This window comes from Sorex araneus, chromosome 10, assembly GCF_027595985.1.
Source record: "Sorex araneus isolate mSorAra2 chromosome 10, mSorAra2.pri, whole genome shotgun sequence".
Classification (NCBI taxonomy): domain Eukaryota; kingdom Metazoa; phylum Chordata; class Mammalia; order Eulipotyphla; family Soricidae; genus Sorex; species Sorex araneus.
The window spans coordinates 42,827,118-42,846,700 of record NC_073311.1 but is presented as its reverse complement, the minus strand read 5'-3'; the positions used below and the strand labels follow the sequence as shown (position 1 = coordinate 42,846,700).

Genomic DNA, 19,583 nt, shown 5'->3' with positions numbered 1-19,583 from the left:
TGCATGTATTCTTCAATTCTTTGGTATAGTGTTCACTTGCTCACGGGTTGTTGCATGTTTGTTTTTCAAAAATTGCCACTGTTTTCCAGTGACTGTCATTTCCTTTTTTTTTTAATTAATCAATTAAATTTGTAGTTGAATCACTATGGGATTTTGGTAACGGTCACAAAGATGTTCATGATTGGGTTTCAGTCATACAATTCCAACACCAGTCCCTTCATCAGTGTGCATTTCCCCCCACCAATGTCCTCAATCGCCCCCAACCCACCTCTACAGAAGCACATTTCTTCTCTCTTGCACTCTCTTTCCTTTCGGATATTATGGTTTGCATCATACCCCATGTGGTTTGCAGTATTGACACTGAAAGGTGATCACTGTATCCCTTTACCTACTGTAGCACTCAGCTTTGTCCAGACTCTGTCATTTCTTACATCACACACATGCCTGGGTGTCTGTTTTGTTGCATGTTCTCCAGCATTTTTAGTAGTGTCCCAATTTTAGTCATTTTGGTAGATGTATACTGATATTCTCATTGTAGTTTTAATTTGCATTTGCCTAATAACTAGTGATGTTGAATATTTTTAAAGATATTTATCCATCTGTTTTTTTTTTTCAACAAGATGTCTCCTCATGTCTTTGGTTCATGTTTTAATTGAATTGTTTGCATTTTGGTTTTGTTTTGGCACCAGACCCGGCAGTACTGGCGCTAGTCCTGGCTGAGGGATCAGGGCTTGCTCTGGCCCCACCCACTCAGCTCCCTTTTTCTCTCTCAGCCCAAACTGTTTTTTTGGGTTTTTACTGTTGAGTCTTGGGAGTTACCTACATGCTCTAATAATGTGTCTTTGACAACTACTTTAAAGTATTTTCTCACTTTTAGAAGTTGCAGCCCCCTCCTCTCAATAGGCTCTTTTACAAAACCAAAGTTTCTAATTTTTTTGTTTGTTTTTTGGGTCACACCTGGCGATGCACAGTGGATACTCCTGGCTCATGCACTCAGGAATTACCCCAGGTGGTGCTCAGGGGACCATATGGAATGCTGGGAATTGAACCCAGGTCGGCCGAGTGCAAGGCAAACAAATGCCCTACCTGCTGTGCTATTGCTCCAGCTCCCAAAAGTTTCTAATTTATAGCGTCATAGTAAAAGTTGGATCTAGGATCTCTATTTGACCTTCGCTCTTGGCATGTGTGTGTTGGGGGTGGGGGGATGGGAGGCCGAAATAGAAGTTATTTTCTAAATGTTTTCTGTTGTGCTGCTAACCTTTTCTGGCCCAGAGGTTACTGAGAACAGACTTTAGTAGGGTTATTATTCATTACTTTTTTTGCTCTGTACCTGTTCTTATCTGCCATTTTGAATAGATCAATCACATTTTAAATACTATTTTTCATTCTATTTCCATTCTTTTTTTGTTTTTGTTTTTAATTTTGGGGCCACATAGGACAGTGTTCAACTTCTGCATCTGTGCTCTGGAGATCACTCCTGGTGGTGCTCAGGGGACAAATATGTGGTGCCAGGCACCTAACCAGAGCTGGCCATGTGCAAATGCTTCAACCCCTGTACTATCTCTTTATTTTTATTCTTACAGAATCCAGGGTAACATTGAGTCACATTGCCTCACTGGTTACTTACCCGCACTTATCTGCACCCTGTTATCAGGAGTATCTTGGGATTCTTGCAGCAAAAGGGAGTGATGTGACAATTAATGTCCTGGGGGGCCAGGCCAAGAGGACTGGTGTCACTCTTGGTGATGCCACGATTTTATAATCCTTTTCTTTCTTTTACTCAGTTGGCTTCCTTTACTCAGGGCACCTGAAGGAATAGATGGATACCGGGACAGAGAAACAAAAGCTTCCAAGTTTCTGTCATATCTTTCCTAACCTTTATGCTAGCATGATTTTCCTGAGGGGTAGAATACTTTAGACCCTGATCCCTCCACGACCCCCCCCCCCATTTAGCTTTGAATTGGAGATTGCTAACTGTCGGTTTTTCATTGTTTTTGTAGGCAGCACTCAGCATATTTGGTATGGTTGGCGGACCACTGATGGGCTTGTTTTCTCTAGGCATTTTGGTTCCCTTTGCCAACTCAACCGTAAGTATAAAGAATGGACACCTGTAGAGCTTTCCTCACAGCAGAAGCAGCTCACAATCGCTTTCCTGATGACAAGGATTGTTTTGAAGTATTTTATCAGTGACTTGTCCAGGAATCAAATTATTCATATTCAGATGATTCAATTATTACTCACTTTGCTGTCCATGAAATTTGATGCACCCCATGAACAAATTTTCAGAACAGGATAGCTCAATGTTAAATGTTGACAGCATAACTAAAGAAACATATTTGCTGGGGCTTTAGTAATGGTATAGCAAGTAGAGTTGGCTGCCATACAGCCAACCTGGGTTCAATTTCCGGCACCCCATATGGTCCCTTGAGTGCACCAGGAGTTAGCTCTAAGCACAGAGCCAGAAGTAGCCAGGTGAAGCTCCCCAAAAAACAGCCAGGTGTATCTCCCACAAAAACTGCACTGTAGCACTGTCATCCCATTGTCATCCTCCTGTCCATGCTCCAGCAGGCACCAGTAACATCTCCACTATGAGACTTGTTATTACTGTTTTGGCACATCGAATACACCACGGTAGCTTGCTGTGCAGGTGGGATACTCTCGGTAGCTTGCCGAGCTCTCCGAGAGGGACAGAGAAATTGAACTCGGGTTGGCCGCATGCAAAGCAAATGCCTTACCTGCTGTGCTATTGCTCCAGTCCCCCCCCCAAAAAAAAAAAAAAACCAAAAAATAAACAAAAAGAAACACAGGTGTGCATTTGTCTTTTTTGTCCTTACAAAAGTGATTACCATATTTTAAAGCAGACATAAACAGACTTGGGCGTGAGAGATTTATGGCCAGTAAAGGTGAGGATACTTGTGAACAGCTACAGCACAGCAACAAGGAGCAATCATCACCTTAGCCAGAAAGTTTCTCTGACTGATACTTACAGTGGTAACCATAATAGCATGGTTCTTGTCCTACAAGTTTCTACTAGAATTGAGAAATAGCTCCAGAAAGAGGCAACTTTAAGTTCTACATAATATATGTGTGCTCTGTATTACTAAATTTTGTTTAAAACCTTTTATTTGAAGTACTAAATTTTGTTTGTAATAAGTGAAATAAAAGTTGTTTATCTGAAAGTCAACTGAAAGGCCATGGATTCAGTCCTGCTGTAAGATAAAGTTCAAGGAAAACTGATAGTGCTGTTATTGGTTGATATGGCTGTTTCAAATAGAACTACTACAGAACTAGGATTTCTGTTCAGAATTCCCCTTTCTTTGAAAGGCATTCAGAATAGGTAAGGCAATAGGTAATAAGGGATAATATTGTTATTATCAATCCTGAGTGAAATGTTATGTGGAAAAACTAGTTGGTTAGAAATTAATCACAATGAGTATTTGCTCAGAATGCCAAAGATCTGACCAGGTTCAGTCCATTCTGAATGCACAGTTGTTTGTGGGGTGTGCAACTTTTGGTTTTTGACGCTTAGTATCATATAGTTGCCTCTAGAAAAGCTATAATTAACTAGTCAGACACACCCCTCTTCACAGTCTACTCCCTTTTCTTCCAGTCAAGTATTTCCCCTATCTTGGAGTGAATTTCCTCCTTCCCTTCTTTCCTCTTATATTTACTTCTTTCCTTTACTTGTTTACCTTCCTCACTTACTCCTTCATTCCCTTAATTAATGAATGAAGTGAATAATTGTGGGATGAGCAATGACCTGAGAATGGAGAGCATTTCTGCCCTTGTGGATTTTATAATTTTGTGGATCCTCAGTCAAGCCACGTATAATGCCAAGAATGGGCGACTCTGCCCTGCCAACAGCTGGATACCTGCTCATCAAACATTACTCGGAAATGTTGAAACAAACTAACAAACAAACAAGAACTTTGTTCTGCAGTTCAATTACCCTGCAACACAAATATATTTAGAGAGGTAAACTTTGTATGTGCTTTCTGCCTCGTATTCTGCAACTTATGTAGTATACCATTTGTTCACAGATTAAATAAAAGTAGAGGAAACAATTCTTCTGATATCAGCTAGGTGACTATTGGAGTTAATTGAGCGTGAACAGATGAAGAGCCAGAACAGTTGTGGGTGTAGAATAGGAGGAATCAAAGTATGAGATGTTATAAAAGAAAAATGGCGAGGTATTGGTGATTAACTAGGCAGGGACCCCTCCTCCCATAAAGGAAATGGGGTGATAAAGTCTTCAGGGCTTTGAGCTGAGGGATTAGGGATTGCTCATGACGAGGTATGGAACTTGTAGTAAAATAATTTTGGGAGGGACATTGGTGAATTTGGCTTAGATCCCATTGACCTTAACTTTTTAATTTTTTTTGGCTTTTTGGGTCACACCTGGTAATGCTCAGGGTTTACTCCTGATTCTGCACTCAGGAATTACTCCTGGTGGTGATCAGCGGACCACATGGGATGCCGTGAATTGAACCCAGGTCAACTATGTGCAAGGCAAATGCCCTACTTGCTGTACTATTGCTCTGGCCCCTGACCTTAACTTTCTAAGGCTAATTTCCATCTCAGAGAAAACTGCATTGTTTTTCTTTAAAAAGCACTCTTGTTTTTCAGGGAGCACTTGTTGGTCTGGCAGCTGGATTTGCTGTTTCTTTGTGGGTTGGAATTGGAGCTCAACTTTACCCTCCACTTCCAGAGAGAACTATGCCACTAAAGCTTGAAACCTATGGCTGTAATATCACAAGCAATGGGACGAATTGGATGCCAACCACAGAAATGCCATTTTCTACGAGTGCTTTTCAAATACCTGATGCTGAAAGGTATTTAGCATTTATAATGTCATTTCTTTTTAAAAATGCATTACAGGCAAAAGAATTCTCTCCTTCCTTCCTTCCTTCCTTCCTTCCTTCCTTCCTTCCTTCCTTCCTTCCTTCCTTCCTTCCTTCCTTCCTTCCTTCCTTCCTTCCTCCCTCCCTCCTTCCCTTCCTTCCTTCCTCCCTCCCTCCTTCCCTTCCTTCCTCCCTCCTTCCCTTCCTTCCTTCCTTCCTTCCTTCCTTCCTTCCTTCCTTCCTTCCTTCCTTCCTTCCTTCCTTCCTTCCTCCCTCCCTCCCTCCTTCCCTTCCTTCCTTCCTTCCTTCCTCCCTCCCTCCCTCCCTCCCTCCCTCCCTCCCTCCCTCCCTCCCTCCCTCCCTTCCTTCCTTCCTTCCTTCCTTCCTTCCTTCCTTCCTTCCTTCCTTCCTTCCTTCCTTCCTTCCTTCCTTCCTTTCAAAAGTGTTGATAACAGACTTTCAGGCACTCAGTATTCAACACCAAATTCACTGTTGGTGTCCCTTCACCGGTGGCCCATGGTTTCCTCCTTCTCCCCAACTAGTCTTTTTAGAAAAACATTTTTAAAGAGCAATTATTATAGTTTGGATCACGTGCTTACATTAGTGTTTACTCTTGTGGTTGTGATATACATAGTTACTTCACCTTCACATAACCAAAGTATCCAAGACCTTGATTAATGCCTTATGTTCTCGCCAGTAGAACATAAGTACATACCAGGTTGTGTTTCTTATTTTCTAATTTTGCTCATAACTGGCATTTCAATGTAGATATTTATCTCAATTTGGGGATAAATATCCTGGACAAGGAATTACTTGGATTCCTGAAGTGAAATAAATTACTATGTACTTGCTGTATGTCTGATATAATCATAATCTCTTTCTTGTGTAAGATTATTTATAAAATAGGTCAGTTGATAGAAAAGAATTTTTGAGTGGGAAGTAGGTCCTCAGCAGTGGGCTGACCATTTGTGCAATATTCACTTCCTATTCATTGTTAGTTTCTATCTTCCAGGAAATGGGCTGGAGAGGATGAGCTAATATACAAAACAATCAACCCAATTAGCATGGGTTATCAGCCAGCATATGATAAATAGATATAAATATATGATGAATATTTAAGAGTGATGAATATAAACAGAGTGGGAGTGTAGACTGCACAAAGACTTTCAAGCTATACCACTTGGTGAAGAATGCAGGGGTTGGCCAGATGAAGGCATCTGGAATATCATTCTTATCTCAGAATATCACCAAAAAGTTAGGCTGAAAGAAAAATACATGTAGGATGCCTTGTACCAAATGATCTTCACAGGCTCTGCTTAGAAGCCCAGGGGAGAAAGAAGCTAATCTTTTTAAGCAGAGTCAAGGAAAGCTCCCCAGAGGTATATTACATGAGCTGGAGTTGCAAATCAGGTGAATAAGATTGGGCAGGGGGCACAAAAAAGAAGGGGTGCATATTGTAGAATGAAGAAACACAGGTGCAAAGGCAGGGGGGCCAGAAGTACCCTGCATTGTAGGACAGATGGGTAGGTAGTTTAGGATGATAAGAGGGCTGTTAATGACAGACCCAGTAGGATGAGGGAAGATACACCTTAATTACCTGAATACTGGGTATCAGTTGCTTAGGTCCATTTTTATTTTTGTATTCCAAATAGTTGATTATTATGTATTGGTTGGTCAGTGTGATCATAATTTGCATTTATCTTGTGATAAATGAAGCTCAAAACATTTTTTAGAAGTTTATTGGCCTTTCGACTATCCACTTTTGTGACTTGTCTATTGAAACCTTTGGGTGTTTTTTATCTACCTATTTAATTATTTATTTTGGGCCACACCTTGTGGTACTCAGGGGCTACTTCTGGTCTGCACTAAGAAATAATTCCTGGTGGTACCCAGGGGACCGTATGGGACTCCAGGGGTAGAACTTGGGCCAGCTGTGTGAAAGGTAATTGCCCTACCCACTATACAAGCACCCCAGCCCTTAATGATACTTTCTAATGATCAAAATTTTCCTTATTTAAATTAAATTCAATTTAGTCTTTTTTATTTATGGTCAATCTTTCATATGTCACATTAAAAAAATGAACATTTTTTCCCTTTTCTTGTTATGACTCTAAGATCATAAAGTTAGTTTTCTAATTCTTCAAAATAGTTAGTAGTTTTTGAAACTTTATTGTTGACCATTTCCAGCAAGGAACTACTAACTATTTTGAAACTGATTTATTTATGTAGCTGGTGTGATCAATTTTCATGTTGCCATATGGGTATTCTTCTGGCTCCACTGTGATGCAGAGGCAACTTGGACCTAAACCAAATTACTTTGCCCCACGACTGTTTCTTTGATTATCTGTTCTGTTCTCTCTTAGGCCCTGTAATCCCATATTATCTTAGTGTTAACCCTTTTACCTCAATGTGTTTTTCTTCTTTCTGGGTCTTGTCCTTGCAAGTTTTAATTGCTGTGGTTTCTCTGGTGTCTTAAAAAAAACATTGCCTTCCTCTGCTACTGAATTCTCATATGTAGCAAGTTCTTCCTTAATAGTATGGAAAGATTCTTGGAACTGCATCTTTAAGTGAAACAGGATATTTATAATAGCCTAGTTGACAAAAACAATAATTAAATTCCTATGACATAATTCTGACCACAGAAGCAGCACCCAGTTTTTAAACAGATAGCAAGATTTAGTGGGAGGCAGTCAGACCTTTTCTCCTCCTCAACATTATAATGAAATTATACTAGATGCAATGATTTTCGGGGTACCTGCTGTCTTGTTCTTTGGCAGGATAGCTGGTCTAAATCAGCGTACTCTATTGAACCTGAAAGTTGACTCCTAGAGTAATAATATTATTTATTTATTTATTTATTTATTTATTTATTTATTTATTTATTTATTTTTGTCACATCCAGCAATGCTCAGGGGTTACTCCTTACTCTGCACTCAGGAATTACTCCAGGCGGTGCTTGGGGGACCATATGGCATGCTGGGAATCGAACCCAGGTGGCTACATGCAAAGCAAATGCCCTACTCACTGTGCTATCGCTCCAGCCCCTAGAGTAATTATTTTAATCACTTTATTTGGAGGTAAGGTTTGGGCCACACCTTCCTGCTCAGGACGTAGTCCCATCAATGTTCTCAGAGATCACTCCTGGCCAGTGCTCAAGGCTGTGTAGTGCTAGGGATACAACCAGGGTCAGTTGCCTGCAAGGAGAGAGCCTTACTCCCTGTACTATTTATCTGGCCAGAGAGCATTCATTTTGGAAACATAAGGGTTGCATCATTCCTCCATTCACTATAATGCCATGAGCTGAGCACAGGCTGTGCTTAGAGGAGGCCTGGGTTGGATTCCTGGTACCACACAGTCTCCTGAGTACCACCAAGGGTGACCTCTGAGCATAGCAATGGGAATGGCCTTTGAGGCCAAGAGATATGACTCCACGGCAAAGGAAAGACCCATATAAAATAAGTAATGCCCTAAGTGCCATTGCCCAGAGTGTAAGGTGTAAACTGGCATGAGTCCAACCAGACAACTTCTGTCTCCCTCGTATGTTGAACCATGGTTCTCTTGCTTTCTGCCTCAGTTGGCTGTTCTGACATCTTCTTGGACGCTTCTCTCCAGTTTTCTGCCAATCTCAGTTTCAGTGTCCCATGTCCATACATGTTTCTCATGACTCTTGAGAAGGTTCTCTCTTCTTCAAATCCTGTTCATTTCACACTTCTTCCTTTTATTTCCTATAGGCATCTTCCCCCAGTGGAAATGATTCTATTTATTAATTAATTTTTTATTGATATATCTTTTCAATCTGCAAAGGCCTAGCATATAAAGCAGAGTTGTATGAGTGATCAAAGGACATTTAGTATTATGGTATATGGTCAAGGTTACATGGCCCTTTTATCCCTGCTGGGTGTGGCTCTTATATAAAACTGGAACAGCAGGTGATGGCAATAAAACATGATTAAATATTATATTTGTGAGGATTATTGACCCTTACTCTTAGCTGCTGGTGCATGAAGTCATACAGTTATGATTTTTCTTTTTCTTAGGACTCCGCTGATGGATAACTGGTACTCTCTATCCTATCTGTACTTCAGCACTCTTGGAACTTTGGTAACTGTATTTGTGGGAATTCTTGTCAGTTTACCAACAGGTAACCATCTAAATATTGATACTGCTGTGTTTTCCTCACTCTCGGTGATTACTTCTGTTTTATATTTCTAGATGTTATTTTTACTCTAGTTCTCTTAATAACTTATTGAATTACTGACTGTTTTCCTTGTGGGAAACTTGAAGTTTTTAATTCAGAAAGCAGAAGGCGCACCTCCATTATATCTTGATCCTGCCTGCATGATCATTTGCCCATCAGCATGACTGGGCAAGAGTGCAAAGAATACCTGAACCTTAGCTGCCTTATGCATAAAATGAGGATGAATTGACTTAACTCAGATTGCAGTCAGAGAAGTGAAGTATCCTTGAGTACCAGGGATTTTACACACATCTAGATGACAATCCTGTGCCACAATTTTATCACTGTCCTATACTGACTCTTAGTAACCACACACACAAAAGTGTAGACATGTAAGAAATGGTCCCAGGAGAGCACACAGTAGTTCGGGAGTATGTATAGCATATGCCCACCCTATGTTTAATTCCTGGCACCATCCCCAGGCATTTCTCTTTTTATTTTCTTTTTAATTTTTAAAATTTTATTAATTCACCGTGAGATACAGTAACAAAAATCTCATGTTTGAACTTTGATCATACGGTCAAACACCCATCCCTTCCACCACCCAAATCCCCCGATTCCCCGCCCCCCACCCCCACCCATACCACACCTCCCCCTGCCTGTATGGCAGATAATTTGCAAAATATTCTTTATTCTTTCTCTACTTTAGTTAACTTCAATATTTTAAGACGAGCTCTACCACCCCTCATACTTGCTGAAAATGCAGTGTTAAACAATGTGTTTTGTATTGCTTGTTATGGATGTAATATAATGTCACACAGCTGCGAGAGTGGCCCTGGGCTCAAGGAATTATAAGTTTTTAATAATCAGGGTCTGAAGAAATCACTGCAGCAAGTTGCTCAGATGGGAGATTCATCTCTGTGTCTCTGGATCGTGGCCACGTGGGAACTTAAGTAGCCAGTGGGCAGATATTACATCATCTCGCGTCCTATGGGGGGGGAGGATGACCCACTCCTCCCCTGTCCCGAGAGACTTGGAATTTGCCATCACCCCAAACTCATACCTGGAGCTTCTCACTGGCTTCTAGAAAATGGCACCCACTGGAGCTCTTTAGAGGGCAGGCAGAGCGACAACACCCACCCCCTTCTGGAGCAGCCCGGTGGAGAAGGCCTTTTGCAAAGTCCAGGGCCATCTCTGCTGCAAGTTGGTCTGAGATTCATCCCTGTGTCCCAGGCATTTCTCTTGCAGTCCTGGAGGCGTCCCCAGCACAGCTAAGCATAGCAGACACTCAACAATATTCACTGAATCAACTTAGATGGATCCCACGTCTTGAGTAGCAGAGGTTCTCATAATTAATAGTGTTTGTACTAAAACACAGTTTTCTGGGGTCAGAGAGACAGTACAGCAGGTAGGGCGCTTGCCTTGCCTGTATCCAACCTGGGTTTGGTTTCTGTCATGCCATATGGGTCCCCCAAGCACTGCCACAAGTAATTTCTGAGTGCGGAGCCAGGAGTAATCCCAGAACGTTGCTGGGTGTGGTCCAAAAACAGGAAACAAAAAAAATAATGTGTAGTTTCCTAGTCTTAGAGACATGGGATTATCTTTATAGTTTGGTACAACTCAGGAGTCACTGACTCCAACCACAGAGTTCCAAGTCAGCCTGGATTAAAGTTCAAGAACTTGCATTTTAAATATATCTCCTAAGTGATTTGGATAGAAGGAGTGACTTTAAAATTTTTCTAAAAATCATTTGCTCCACAAATAAAACACCAAAGGTTTTTTTTCTTTCTTTTGTTTTTTTTAAATAAAATAGAACTTTAGGGAAGAGGATTTAGATCAAACACTGGCACACTGATTTTTATTTAAATAATTTATTGTGCAATTCATAGTTCCCTACATTTATTCACATACCTCTACATTAATAACCACAAAACTTGGAAAAGGCAACTCCATTGTGGGAAACAGAGGCAGATGGCTTGATATTTTATTAATTATGGTGGGTCATGAAGATGCTTTCAAAACCAGTTTTCTTACTGGTATTTGGCCAGAGATTTTCTAGTTGCGCACAGATGTGACATTTGGCTTGCAATAAGAGCCATCTCATTTATCTTTAAGCACTAGGCACACTTTAAACGCTGGGGGAGTTTTCAGTGTCTGAGTCGTAGGGAAGGGGAACAGTAAACTGAGTCCCCAACACTATTCACAAGTGTTTCTGAGTGGACAAAGTTGAACGTGCTCACACTAAATACCTGTATGATGGACTGTCACTGGGTGGTTATGAATATCTTTTTTAAAAAACAACAACAACAACAAAGTCAATATACATTCTTTTTCAGGAGGAAGAAAGCAAAACCTAGACAGAAAATTTCTGCTAACTAAAGAAGACTTTTTATCAAACTTTGACTTCTTTACAAATGTAAGTTGTTTTTCTTTTCCCCTAAATTTTTGACTGGGCTTTTATAATCGGGATAGAATACTGGTTAATCAGTATTCTCTCTCGTTGACAGTGGGGATGCGCAAGGATGATAATTTACTGTGTTCTTCCATGCCGTGTATTTCTCACTAATTCTATAGACTAGTAAGGGGGTTTAGGAAAAGAAAATTAGTACTTAACAGTTATTTAGAATGGAATGGACAGTTTCTTTTTCTGCTTCCCCCCCTTTTTAAAAAAAATTGAATCACATGGCTGGAGTGATAGCACAGCGGGTAGGGCATTTGCCTTGGATGCGGTCGACCCGGGTTCGATTCCCAGCATCCCATATGGTCCCTTGAGCACTGCCAGGAGTAATTCCTGAGTGCATGAGCCAGAAGTAACCCCTGTGCAATGCCGGGTGTGACCCCCCAAAAAAATAAAAATGAAAAATTGAATCACCATGAATGATAAAGTCACAAAGATATTTGTGATTGAGTTTCAGGTGTACAGCAATCCCTGCACCAATTCTAACACTAATCCCTTCACCAGTGTCCACTACCTTCCACCAGTGTCCTCAGTTTACCTCTTGCCCACTAGCCTGCCTCTGTGGCAGGCACATTTCCCCTCTGAAACTGTACCAGCATTTCCTTCCCTAACTTATACCCCCAACCTCACCCACACCCCTACCCCAGTGGCAAACTCCCTACTGAAGATTAGTTCTGCTTTGTTTCTATTGCCTTTGAGCATTTGATATTCCCTTAGGAAGTTTCTTTATATCCAACATATGAGTGAGGTTATCTTGAGTCTGTTCCTCTCCCTCAATGTGATAGCCTCTAGATCTATTCACAATCTATTCACATTGTAGGACTTCATCTTTTCTTAGGGCTGAGTAGTATTCCATTGTGTATAGGTACAGCAGTTTCTTAACCCAGACACTGAAAAGTTTATTTTTTCCAATGGCAAGTTAATCTCACGAGTATCAACATTTTTCTTTCAGAAGAAGCATGATTTAAGCTATAAGTCTCACCCGGTAGAAGATGGTGGAACTGATAATCCTGCCTTCAACCACATTGAGTTGAACTTTCCAGAACAAAGTGGAAAGGTCAATGGGACTCGTTTGTGAAGCAGTTATGATCTTAGGTGGTCTTGCAAATTCAGGTTTTATATATTTTCTAAGATAATTCAGGCACATTAATATATATTTTTCTTTGTTACCTGTCATGAATGTTTGTGGGGGGGAGTACTTTGTAGGGATAAATTTTTGTTAGAGCAATGTCCTGACTTTCTTCAAAGACTGTACTTATTCATTGATGCTGCTTTGGAGTTATGAATTTCAGCATTAGCATTTAGCTCTATTTTTCTTTGATTCCCATGGAGTGAACATTGTGAAAAAAAATTATGCAAGTTATAACTACATATAGGCCAAAAAGATTGATACACAAATCCACACACACCTGATCAAAGGCCTCCTCTTAAATTTGGGCATTGTTCAAAATAATTTTCACGCATTGGTGCTAGTGTATAAATTTTAGGGTTGGCCAAAATTGAAATTAATACTGAAGAGGGCTTTATTTCCCACTGCTAAACTCTCTATTTGGAGAGCAATCAAGTCATAGGATTCTCACATCTTTGCTTCCCATTGGTTGATACCAGTCCAAGACACGTGTTAGTACAGGAACTGTTTCCAGTAATCAAGAATCATCCTCTGTGGGGCAGAATTGGGCCCAGTGATCAAGGTTGTCTTCTTGGCACTTACTCTCAAAGGTTTTATCTTGTTATCTGGACTTAGTCCCTTGCTACTTATGCTTCTGCCTTTCTTGGACTCTGGTTCTTCGTGCATTTCTAGTTTTTTTAACTCCTCAAGTTTGGCTTTGTTTTGTACTTTATCTTTCCTTGTCTTCCTAACTTCCTGTTTACTCCATTTCTTTGATTTTAGACATGTTTTGACATACTTCTTCAGATCATACCATCCCAGATCCTGATTATTTAAATCCTAGCCTATAAAATTAAAAACTCTTGTGAGCCCGATACTGATTTAAGTATTTTTAACATAGGCAATTAAGAATTTGGTGGTTTAAGAATACTTGTAATTATTAAAAATTGGCATCATGGGGTTATTAAGTTGATTTTCTAAATATCAGATCATTTGCAATCTGTTAAATTTAAAGGCACGGTTGCTTAAAATAGTTCATCTTGCAAAAGCTTACATAGGCAAGCATTGCTTTTCTTCAATGTACTGGGATTACTAAGTTATGCTTTGTTCCAAGCTTTCAAATTCCAGAAATAATATTCACAAACCCGTCTCAAAGTTTATTTTTTGCTACAGTTCTAGCTCAGTGTTTGTTATAAGCTTGCATCAATAATTTATTATTTTCTAAAGTAGCCATGTTAGGTACTACTTATAAAGTGTATAGCTTTAGAAAGTTTTAAAATAATGTTTAGGCATATTAAATATTTATGATGTTTTTTGATTATTTTCTGATGTTAACATGCTCTGAACATTTATAGACTGCCAATTGAAAACACAGAGGATTTTTTTTAAAGGATATGACATATATGTAAAGCAAAAAGATTTATATATTTAAATTGATAACAATATATTTTATATGTGTATAGATGTTATTTTTTAAATCAACATATTTTAAGCATACATCAAAATTTATGAATTGTTCTATAATATTTTAAAGAGTAGCAAGAGAAATATTATTTTATATGAGTGTAATTTGAACTATTATTTATGTAATAATTGAAAATTCGCATGTATATGCTATAATTCAATTTTGGAAATTAAAATCAAGTATTTTAAAAATAAAATCAAGTTATTTAAATAATGTTTTCTCCTATCTCTCAAGGGACAATGTAATCTACTTTTAACAAGAGATATAATATATTCTTTTCCTCCTTTATCCCTTTGTGGCATTAGAAATTATCTATAGTTATATATTGGATATTTTACAAATATGAGTATTAGAATTCTTAAGAAATCAAATAATATTACTATTAAAATTATTATTTTAATCATATAACTTTGAATAAAGCCAAGTATAAATGTTAATATGTTGTAAAACATTAAATATTTAATATTCTAAAGTACTTTTGAATCCCAGTAATCTTAATGGGAGGAAAAAACCATACAAGTTGCTCACTTTGATTTTGCCATTGAAAAATTGCATGAACTTGAATTTATCCTTGAATTGAAGCCTCACTACTATTTGTAATATTTTCATACAGAATAATAACCATTATTTATGGTCATATTTATGGTATTTATGATCATACACATAAATATAGGCAGAGTTTTGAAAATACTAAGGTCTTGTGAATAATTACATAAACCACTCTTAAGAACAATTAGCTTCTCAATCTGACATTCAGCATTACCATACGTTAAAATGAAGTAAATTGTATATATGTGACTATAGAGGCTTCATAATTTTGTTTTAATTATGAGAAGCCCATAAGGTATAGCTTCTTTTTGACAATGGAGTGGCTGTACATGATACACATATGTGGACCAGAGATGAGTTGAAATGGGGCAAATATATCAACACTACATTGATTCTTATAGAAAATTCTAAGGGTTTTATTTATTTTTATTATTTTAAAAAATTTGAGGCCATTCCTGGCAGTGCTCAGGACTTACTCCTGGCTTCATGCTCAGTGATCACAGTTGGCCTCAGGGGACCATATGAAGTGCTTAGGATCCAACATGGGTTGGACCATGTGCAAGGCACTTGCCTCACCCGGTGTACTCTAGCCCCTAGAAATTCTGGTTTTTCAACCACTCTATTGATAGAATCAACTGAGTGTTTAACCAGTTAGTGTCTGAAAATTCACCATATAATTTTGCTACCGAAGTTTTTTTACTTCCATATTTGTGTGTTATTGTTTGTGGACAAAGCTTGAGGACTTTTATGATGTTGAAAATGGTTGATGTAAAACTTGATTGCATTTTTGATTTTTCAACTTTCAGATTAAAATTTCTATAAATACCTTTGTAATAGTCTGCTTTGGAAGGGGTATATGCCAAATTGAGTCTGAAGAATTTTATCAGATTGTACTGAAAATTATTCCCACATAAAGAATTTCTCCTATACACCATATAGAAAATTTTTTGGCTATTAAATGTCTATTCCAAACTGTACTTGTAATTTTTTAAAGAGTAAATGAGCAGGCATGTGGAACTTTGTACTGAAGAATATTTTACATTTTAAGTATTTAACACAATATTTTAAAATAGAAAGTAACGTCTTTATTTTTAAAATTTTTACTTGGTTTGTGGTCACACACTATGATGTTCAGGGGTAATTCCTATATCTGATGTTCAGTGGTAACTCCTGGCAATGGCTGGGGAACCATATGGAATGTCGGGGATCAATCCCAGATTGGCAGTGTTTAAGGTAAGTACCCATGGTACTATCTTTCCAGTCCCCAAAGTAACTTCTTTAATAGTGGAAATTTCTGAACCATTATTTCTTTGAATATTTCTGCTTTTCCCATTTTATCCATTTTGTAACTCTAACTTCTTTGAAATTATTGAATTTTTTTGCCCTATCCTCCATGTCTGCTAGTCTGCCTCATAATTTACATCCTTTTATATTTAGAATACTTCCAGGATGCATCACATAACTATGAATAAAAGGATATTTCTTTTTCTTTTATGCTGTAATCTATCCTCTAATCTATTTCAAATATTCATTGAATTTTCCATCTCAGTGACTTTATTTTCATTTGTATAAATGGATAGAATTTTATTAAAATATATCATATACTGTGTAGTGAACCCAAATTAAGGCTGTAACTCAATGGCTTTTATGTTCACAGAACTGTATGCCTATTGTCACAATTTAAGGACATTTTCATGATCCAAAAGGAAATCCAATCTCCGTAATTACTCTACATTTTCTCACAACCCCCTTAGCCCTGGTGATCACTCATCTATTTCTACAAATTTGTCGAGCTTCGACATTACATGTGAATGGAATCACAAGATATGGTCTCGTGTGATTATTTTTTTTTACAGCTAATATTTTCAATGTTATCTATACTATAGGATCAGTACTTCACTTATTGTTATGACCTCAGTAATATTCCATTTCATGACTATACCATGCTGATATACATTTGCCAGTTGATATACATTTGTATTGTTTCCACTTTCAGGATTATCATAAGTAATGGTACTATGTGCACTGTCTACACATTTTTTATATGACCATATGTTTCCACATTGATATTATTTTCATATTCATGTTTCATTCAAGTTTCCTCCTGCGCATGTATTTAGAAATGGGATTTCTTGGTCACTTAGTGCTTATTTTTAAAACTAGCAGAGAGAGAGAGAGAGAGAGAGAGAGAGAGAGAGAGAGAGAGAGAGAGAGAGCACGCGCTTTACCTTCCTGCTATAGTCCTATGGATGATTATTATAAAATATTGGGTGGAAACAAGGATAACCAGGCAAAGACAAAATTTCCAAGAATCTAGTTTGCTTGAGTGAGTACCATAGTGAGACTTCTTGCTACTGTTTTCAGCATATCGAATATGCGACAGGGAGCTTGCCAGGCTCTGCCAGGTGGGCGGGATATTCTTGGTAGCTTGCCGGGCTCTCCGAGAGGGACAGAGTAATTGAACCTGGGTTGGCTGCATGCAAGGCAAATGCCCTACCTGCTGTGCTATTGCTCCAGTCCAGAAATAGAGACAAGAAATACCTAGGTTTTCATGCTGCTAGAGCAGGACTGACTCAAGGAGGCTATCTGGCCTGTAAGAGGAGGTTACCAAGCAGAGAATCTATAGGAGAGGGTGTTGGTGATAGAGAAAAAATTTTTTGGTTGGGGAGCAGTGGGGCTAGGCCATGCCTGGCTGTGTTAAGGCTTATTCCTGGCTCTGTGCTCAGGGATCACTCCTTTCAGTCCTCAGGGGATCATATCCAGTCCTATCGCATGCAAGCAAAGTAGAATCTTTTTGGCCCAAAATAGAAAATTTAACCAATGATTTTTCATCTTCTGAATCATTTGCTTGCCTCGTTGGTTCCTTTTACATTAAAATATAATTAAGTCTTTGATGGACTGGAGTGATAGCACAGTGGGTAGGGCGTTTTCCTTGCACATGTCTGACCTGGGTCCGAGCCCTGATATCCCATATGGTCCGCCAAACACCACCAGGAGTGGTTCTGAGCACAGAGCCAGGAGTAAGCCGTGAGCACCTCTGGATTTGGCCCAGTCCCCACGCCTCCCAGGAATCTAGTTTTGGGTTAAGGAAGAAGCTGAAGCACATAGTACATGCTTTTTTTTTTTTCAATGGTGCTGGGATTTTTTTTTTTTTTTTGACCTCACACCCAGCAATGCGCAGGGGTTCCTCCTGGCTCTGCACTCAGGAGTTACTCCTGGCAGTGCTTAGGGGATCGTATGGGATGCCAGGGATTGAACCTGGATTGGGCACATACAAGGCAAACACCCTATCTGCTATACTATTACTCCAGCCCCAGCACATGCTTTTTATGATCTTTTTTTCTAAAATTCTACATCTGAGTTGATTGCTGTATTCTCAGTCTCTAGGAGAGAGTATGGCCCACTAAGTACTTATTGAATGAATGCATTCATAGAATCCCTCCCTCTTAATTCCTTTCATCCTTTGTGTTTATTTTTAAATGAATGAGAGTTATAGGTTTGATTTTTCTGAGAAACAGAACCCCTAGGATGGAGTTTAATTTCTTTATTGTCTTTGGGATTAACACCTGTGGAAGAGAAAAAAGAAATAGAAGCACATTTGAATAGAAATGGTGATTGAGGACCTGAGAGATCTCAGCAGGCTGAGTGCTTGTCTTGCGTGTGGGCCGGATTGAATCCGAGGAATTTTGTGGTCTCCCAAGAACTGCTGCGAACTACCCGAACTACCCTTGAGAACTGCTGAGTGTGGCTCCCCATACCGAAACAGAGCAAAGCAACAGAAATGGAGGTAGCACTGCAGTGCAGACACAAAGAGAGATTCTAAAGTAGGAGAAGCCCTCTGGAGTTATCACAAGTTGGAGCAAGAGTGTCAGTTAGTCATTGATCAGGTTGGTCTTGAAGTGGTGTGGTCTTGAACCACGTGATCATCTGCAAAGAGGTCATTGAGGGGGAGCTGAGAGATTAGCCTTTCAGTCAGGAGCAGAAAGGCAGTGGCAAGAAGCCTTTCATTGAGGAGACATCTTAGCAGTCGACCCCAGTGGCCACTTCATAACTTTGTCTGACTTTGGAATCCAAAATTATAATATTTTTGCTCTTTTGTACATGTTGACACATGGTTACTCCAAAGTAGATATGGGTAAGTGTTGGAGTTGGTAAGAGTTATTCTCAGGTTTGTGGTTGGTGCAGGCCAAAGGGAGAGCCCACGTGTGATACATATGTGATACTTCAAGATATCCCAGTGTTCTGCTTAGCAAGAAGCCAGCAGTGCTCGATATTGAACAGTACTGATAAGTTGATATTTGCTGCTGTATTAAGATCACTGTTTGGGACTATGACCTATGTTTCCACTTGGGTGGCCTTTCCTAAGATACTGGGAGTCAGATAAAATAAATTCAGCTTGCACTGTAGAGTAATTAAAGCAATTAAAATTATGATAAAATATTGATTGGGGCATTGGTTTCTAACAGTATTAACACTAAATTTGAAGTTCTCAGACACATCTGAAGTCCATTAAGTCAGAGATAGTGATGATTTTAACGAAAGCAATTAAAATTATGATAAAATATTGATTGGGGCATTGGTTTCTAACAGTATTGACACCAAATTTCAAGTTCTCAGGCACATCTGAAATCCGTTGAGTCAGAGGTAGTGATGGTGGGTCCACGTGATTATAATTCCAGCTTGAGTTTGAGGATTGCAGAACCAGATGATGCTGATAAGTAGTTAAAACTGGATTTATGATTAGTGAGTAAAAGATACATAAATAATTTATTTCTAAATGTCTAAAATAATTATTTTGTTCAAATATTTATTTTGCAGATAGCGCCTTGGGTCTTCCAGATGAGCACAGTTCCTACTTAGTCAGGTCTAAATGAGCAAAAATGGAAATTGACCTGGTTGGGGGCAAGCTGAGTGCAGCTGGGGAGTGTCCCAATAATCACACCCTTAATATCCATCCTCCCTGCCCGAACAGTAATCAGGTGTAA

General features: G+C 39.0%; 1 protein-coding gene across 1 annotated transcript in view; it reads left to right on the top strand.

Annotated features, from left to right (window-relative positions):
- Positions 1 to 15,351, top strand: part of SLC5A8 (solute carrier family 5 member 8) — a 55,360-nt gene extending 40,009 nt beyond the window's left edge. The window contains exons 11-15 of the mRNA XM_004602769.2: positions 2,001 to 2,087; positions 4,627 to 4,832; positions 8,879 to 8,982; positions 11,355 to 11,434; positions 12,429 to 15,351. Coding sequence (XP_004602826.2) covers positions 2,001 to 2,087; positions 4,627 to 4,832; positions 8,879 to 8,982; positions 11,355 to 11,434; positions 12,429 to 12,554 — 603 coding nt within the window. The 3' untranslated portion in view covers positions 12,555 to 15,351. The remainder of the gene's footprint in view (positions 1 to 2,000; positions 2,088 to 4,626; positions 4,833 to 8,878; positions 8,983 to 11,354; positions 11,435 to 12,428) is intronic.
- Positions 15,352 to 19,583: the final 4,232 nt, after the last annotated feature.